At 44.9% G+C, this 6,378-nt stretch overlaps 1 protein-coding gene across 1 annotated transcript; it reads right to left on the bottom strand.

Moving 5' to 3' along the window:
• Positions 1-719: 719 nt before the first annotated feature.
• LOC131279570 (NUT family member 2G-like) lies at positions 720-5,423 on the bottom strand. Its single transcript, XM_071216519.1, has 5 exons — positions 5,417-5,423; positions 4,516-4,807; positions 2,281-2,409; positions 883-1,022; positions 720-769 (listed from the first exon to the last, which is right to left on the bottom strand). Exons 1-5 carry the CDS (start codon positions 5,421-5,423, stop codon positions 720-722), a joined length of 618 nt encoding a protein of 205 aa, XP_071072620.1.
• Positions 5,424-6,378: the final 955 nt, after the last annotated feature.

Genomic DNA, 6,378 nt, shown 5'->3' on the forward strand with positions numbered 1-6,378 from the left:
AGACCCAAGTTTCAACAGATTGGGAAAGAAGCACAGAATTTAACATGCTGACAGAGCTAAAACTAGGGAATCTGCTAGACACCACACCTAAAATCCACCCACCTTGGTGATGAAGTCTTCCTCTGCACACAGCTGGTCGATGTAGCTGAGGAGATCCGGGTCTGCATACATTCCATCATCTTCCTGCTGCCCATGTTCATCCACTTCCCATTTTCCATCTTCCCCCTTAGAGGCTGGGTGCACAGGCCCCACCAGCCCTTCCATGAGGTCAATGTACTCCTTTAAAGCTTCAGGTGGTATCTCCTTGGGGGCCTTTCTCTTCACAGTCTGCCGGTGTCTGCGTTGTCTCTGGCTGGTAACCTTAGCCTTGGGGCCTGATTTTTTTGGAATGGGCACTAAAGGTAGGGACAGAGATCCAGAAGTGAAAGTGGCATGAATCTCCAACTTTTTATCTGCCAACCATGTATTGGTTAGAGCAATATTTTAGAGATAGGAAATGCTTCCACTTGGTTCAAGCTAATCTGAAACTAAATGAACATTTACAGGATAAAATTTAAGAGAATAAGGATCTTAGAGACAGTTTCTATACAAGAAAAAGAGGAACTTCTGACATTCAAAGATACCCCTTCATCCATCCCCTAATCACCAGGAATATTATATAAATGTGTCTCTTTGACCGTCAAGATGATAGTGTAGTTATGACACCTGAGAAAATTGACCTAGCCCATGACAAAGGGTAACTGAGAACCTAGGGCCTTGATGGGTTTCTCTGTTAGAAATACAGAAGGCAAATCTTGAAGGGAATGTAGCACATATCAGTCCTATTGCCTTCCCGCAGTCCCCTTTGGGCCTTGTCTTCTCTTGGAATGTGGTGAGCCATACCTGGCTTCCAGCCTTCCACAATGCCTGGGGGCACCTGTGGATGAAGATATGGAGGGGCTGGTGGTGGAGGGTGCTGGAAACCTTTCCTCTCCTCCAACATCTGAACCTGCCTCTCTTCTTCAATTTCAAATTCTTTGAACCTAGCATGGGAGGAAGGCACAAGCAGTGTTGAGAAGATGGCCTGGCCCACTGTGATGCCTAGAAAGAGAGATCAGCACCAACAAAAGGGGAACATTAAGTGTCTTGGGTGGGTTATCATGGTCTTGGATAACTGCTTTTCCAAGAGGGGTGTTACTTCCAGCAGTACAACCACAGTTTTGGGGTACTTCATGAGGTCACCACATCATCCCTTCACATACAACAAAATTCATCATCACTTAAGAGGAATGTTAAAGACATGAATCAATCCAGGACTTGGCAGTTTTTCAAGGTCGAGTCTACAGGTTGTAATTGCTTGAATATACCCTCCTTCACCTAGGATCCAGTGGACTTAAGCAATCTTGGTATAGGTTGTTGAATTAAATTAGTCAGTGTGATACATGGCAGGATCACAAAGGTGAACCACCACCCCCAAGCCAATGATGTCATAGCATAAACTATACAGATGAGCTGACAGGCCCAAGCTGGGATCTGGGATGTTAATATTGTAAATAAAGCAGGGATCAGTGCCCAGATCTAAGAATCTGAGAGCCTTAGAACAGTAAACCTAAAGAAGAAATGCAGTGAAGAAATGCTTGGAAAGAAAGTAGAGGGAAACATTATGGAAGAGATTCAATTTCCAACGCTAACGTTTTTATTTGTTTTTATTTTTTGTCATTGCTTTTTGTGTTAGTCAAGGGTTTAACATGCAGTGAAAGCTGAATGACTCATTCACAGGATGTCTGATACCCTGGCATCCCCTAACTAACCTCATCTAACTCTATCTCATTCTGGGATGACAGGGAGCAATTTGGACATTATCTTATGAGAAGAGGTGGGCCCACAGTTCTATACCAAGAGGCTCCAGCTGCCCAGACAGCTGGAACATGCCTTGTAGAGCATGTCACTACCACACAGTACCTACAACATGGAGGCTTAATGCCATTGGGATCTGCAGAAATTACCCCCAACCCCATCCTAAGACCTTCAATTTGATGATACCTGCAGACCCAATATCAGAGACAGGTTGAGCATCTTATGAACAGAAGGTTAAAAAAAAGTCCCAGTACTCAAGGTGAAAGTGACTGCATGGAGGAGTTGATCCTTCAATATCCAGGGAATTCTGCCCTAGTTGACACCCCCTACTCTAAATATTCCTTCTATTGACAACCAACAATGCAAGACCCCTGTCTGACTTCATCCTCCTCCATTACACCCGGCCACAACACCCCACAAATTAACAAGGATCCTGGGACTCACTTTGCTGCCATCTCATAGTAGATCATCCGGTCAAAGTTGCTTGTGTGCCACCACTCCTGCATGGCCAGCTGCAGTCCCTGCTCCAGGGTCATGGTAGGCTTCCGACGGGCCAGCGATCGAAGCACTGGGCTAAAATTCGCCATGTCAGTAATATTCTACATGCATCTCCTCCTACCCCTTCTGGCACCACCCAACAAACATGACCTGAACCCCATCATATCTATCTACCATCTGTCCCTTCATGTCCTCCTTGCAATGTGTACTCTCTAATTTTAAGTACATCTGCCTTAGAGGATCCCTGACTGAACATCAAATATCAATACTAGGATTCATTTCTGAAAGACCAGCTCAATGAAAGGATTATTTTGGAATCCCTGACTTCCCTTTGTACCTTCAGTGGCACTGTCTATTGAATGAACTAGGAGAAAACATTAAAAGCAATTTCTGCACATATCCTCAGGAGTCAAAAGACTGAGCATCTAAGCTGTATCCCAGGTGATTATGAAGTTATCAGTCTTTGGGAAACAGAGAATCAGAGTATGAAGAGGAGGATTTAACGTCCAAAGCCAAAGGCCGTTGAAGCCCATGCCCACAGAGAGCCCTGGGCTGGCTCAAGATGCAGTGGATCAGACTGCCAACTGCATTTGAGGGTTTGCTCCAAAAGGGAAGGTAGAGTGTTCAAGAATTTGGGAGAATAATTTACTGTTAAACTGGAAATTTGGTGGACTTCCTTGATTTATTCACTGGGGCAGAGGATATTTTTAGGAGTTCAAAAATTGAAAAGAGGGAAGTGGATTTGGCCCAATGGAGAGGGCATCCGTCTACCACGTGGGAGGTCCAAGGTTTAAACCCAGGGCCTCCTGACTCGTGTGATGAGCCGGCCCATGAGCCGTGCTGATGCACACAAGGAGTGCCCTGCCACACAGGAGTGTCCCCCACATAGGGAAGCCCCACACACAAGGAGTGCCCCCCATAAGGAGAGCCACGCAGCACAAATAAAGTGCAGCCTGCCTAGGAATGGCACCACATGCACAGAGGGCTGATGCAGCAAGATGACTCAACAAAACAAAGCACAGATTTCTGGGTACCACTGACAAGAGTACAAGTGAACACAGAAGAACACACAGCAAATGGACACAGACAGTAGACAACTGGGGGAGGGAGGGTGCCCGGGAAAAGGAGAGAAATAAATAAAAAATAAATCTTTTTTAAATTTGAAAAGATGTTTTAATAAAAAATAAGTGTGCTGTTATTTGATATAGGCTCTATTGCAGTTGACATACAGTTTTACTGGAGGCAGTGCAGAGTAGAGACATGGCAGTTCTGGGTGGAAAGAGATCACTATCATCATCACTAATGTTTCTATCTCACAGTCAGAATAGCCCATGGTCTTGTACCACATTGCTAAGCATCTATTCACACTCTTTAGCTAGGATATTTTGCCTTTTGTGAGGTATTTTTCTCTTCTCCATTGTCTTTTCAAAACCTTAAAATGATAATAATAATATAACAATAACAAAAACTAAGAATTATAATAATAAGACAAAAGACTAGTTATCATGTAATGAAGCAAAGCATGAGCTGTTTAGTCAATGAAGCACTTAGTGTATTAGCTCATGTAACCATCTCAGCAATAATCTGAAATAAATGGAAGAAATCTTTACAGGTGAGATTACCAAGTGAGGTCACCTCTCCAGGATTACAGATTGAGTGAGGGGGAGCCCAAGCACTTCATGACTATACAGTTTTTACCACCTCCCAGTTCTAATTGGAATTCTCCAGAACAATGTGGATGGGGGCAAACTAGAGTGATTTGCCTGATCCCTGCACCCACCACCATCATCTGTGGATTTGGCTTTGTCTGGACAACACATGCTCAAGTCCTGTGCTGGAAGGTAGAGTGCAAGGGGAGGTCTGTGATGTTCGTAGTCACACCTCCATTCAAATCAAGTCTCCTCACTTTATCACAAGACACCTCTCTGGTTGTTAGTTTTTATGTAAATGGTTACTAGGATGATAGAAAAGTAGAAAATGTCTGGGCACCCAATATAGGGAGGTTAGTATCAATAGCGATAGACACCTGAAAATAAGTCATAAGCTAGAAATACATCTTCTCTCATCATGACCTACTGTCAAGTATTTCTAGAGACCTTAACCTGGGGAATCCACCCCCTAGTCCTCTGTATCTGAATGTTTCAAAACAGTCAAATGTGTCTCCAAGAGGAAGCCACTCACATGAGAAAGCAGGAAAGAGCTTCAGCATCAGTACTTGGGGGAATGTAACTCCCAGCCAGGGACTTGAAGCGCTGCCAACGTCGGAAGTTCTGGTAAACACTCTTGGGATTACAGGAGTCATCCGTTGACTGGGTGGAGGGAGGACCACCCTCCCTGGAGGGCCCCTGTGGCCTGGAGAAAGCATTCCCTGGAGGAATACTGGGGGCCAGCTGGGCAGCTGGTGGTGGAGCTTGAGGAGGAAGGCCTGGGGCCCAGCCTCCCTCAGCAGCCTGGGTGCACCCCACAGCCAAGCCTGGGATAAAGGGCTCCCCAGCAGAGGCTCTCAAGATCCCAGGAGGGGCCTGCTGAGCACCCCCACAGAGGATCCTTGGGACAGTCGAAATGTGGAGCATCTGAGGAAGGACAAAGGACTGAGTAGGAGGGGGCTCTGCTGGTCCCCCTAGTTTTCTGATTTGGGTAATGGCTTTGTCACCTCCAGTCCCACTGGTGACAAGGCCCCCATTTCCTGTCACCAACTCTTGTCTGGGAAAAGCAGGCAGCACTGAACTGCCAGGAAGGAAAGATGGATTCAAGACTGGGGGTGGGTGCTGCCCCCAGGGAGGTGGGTGTGGTGGGCCAGGAATGGGTGGGGGAATTGGCAGGGCAGTGATGGGATACAGGGAGGCTCCAGAGTTCATGGTCATGTCTGGTCCCAGCACTGGAGATGCTGTAGAGACAAGGAAATGCATGTATTTAGAGGCCACAAAGTCTACACTCTTGAGGCTCTCAGGGACTGTCCTTTACTCATTAGGAAATTGAGAGCTGGAAAATGTGCTTATTAAACATTTCTTCCCCTAAGCAGCTCTAGATCTACCCAGACATAACTAAGATAGTTTTCTATTAATCTAATCATAATAGTTACCCTTCATGCTTAGTTCCCAAAGGTACATTTATCAGACGATCCCAGTTCTGCTTACAGGAATAACAAGAATAAAATGTCAGCTCAAGGCAAAACCACAGAAAAGCATCAGAAACACCAATCTCTAAATCTACACTGTCACTGATAAATCACTGAAACTGGGAAAAAGTTAGGAGTTTAACATGCTTGAGATAACAGAGGACTGAGAAATTGCATGTACCCTCCTCACAAGACCCTGGAAGATCCAAAGTCATCACTTGATTTTTGTTTCTTGTTTTTTGTTTTTGACTTGCTTTTCTTCTCACCTCTCTCATTTTTTTCCCTATAAAAATTCGAGTTCCAATCCTCACTTGAACTGGTTTGGGGAAGATTCTTCCAGTTCCTTGCTTGTGCACTTACAATAAATCACCTTCTCACGAGAGACATGTTTCTCCTTTGTGGTGCTGGATCAGGCATGCCATTCTCTTGGAATAGCCATGCATATGGTAAGAGAATCAGAGTGATTAATTTCAATAAGTGAGCAGGCACATAGTGGAGAAACTTCAGAATAGCAAGTGTCCCTCTAGTGATTTTAGGTTGCAGAACTCCAGATGAGGGTTTCCCATAAGAGAACTTGCTCCCAGTTCAGTGAGGCTCCCAGACCTCTGAGTGCCAATTAGAAAGAAATCCTTGCTATAAACAGATGAAATCCCCTCTCTGAGGAAATCGCTGCCAGAAATTTAGCCTGACTCAATATCTTTAGTGAAGACATTCAGTCAGACTCTTGACCAAAGAGCTGGTATCTTTGGGAAAAAAACCCCTTAGCATGCTCACGAGCAGATGAGGGATGTTCTCTTGGGTACGTTCTAGGCTGCACAGGGATGTTATGAAGGCAGTAAATTCTTAAGAGTATTGTCCCCATCATCTCTTCAGACTCTTAAAAACACTACAACTACTACTATTACTATTAGTGATAGAGGAAAGTA

Source organism: Dasypus novemcinctus, chromosome 8 (genome assembly GCF_030445035.2).
Source record: "Dasypus novemcinctus isolate mDasNov1 chromosome 8, mDasNov1.1.hap2, whole genome shotgun sequence".
NCBI classification, from domain to species: Eukaryota; Metazoa; Chordata; class Mammalia; order Cingulata; family Dasypodidae; genus Dasypus; species Dasypus novemcinctus.

Bases quoted from the DNA above. Each gene is read 5' to 3' on its own strand.
- LOC131279570 (XM_071216519.1), bottom strand. The intron at 2,410-4,515 runs GTGAGTGGCTTC...GGCGAATTTTAG, and splicing joins GCTCTTTCCTGCTTTCTCAT to CCCAGTGCTTCGATCGCTGG. The intron at 770-882 runs GTATGGCTCACC...TATTTCTAACAG, and splicing joins TGTGGAAGGCTGGAAGCCAG to AGAAACCCATCAAGGCCCTA.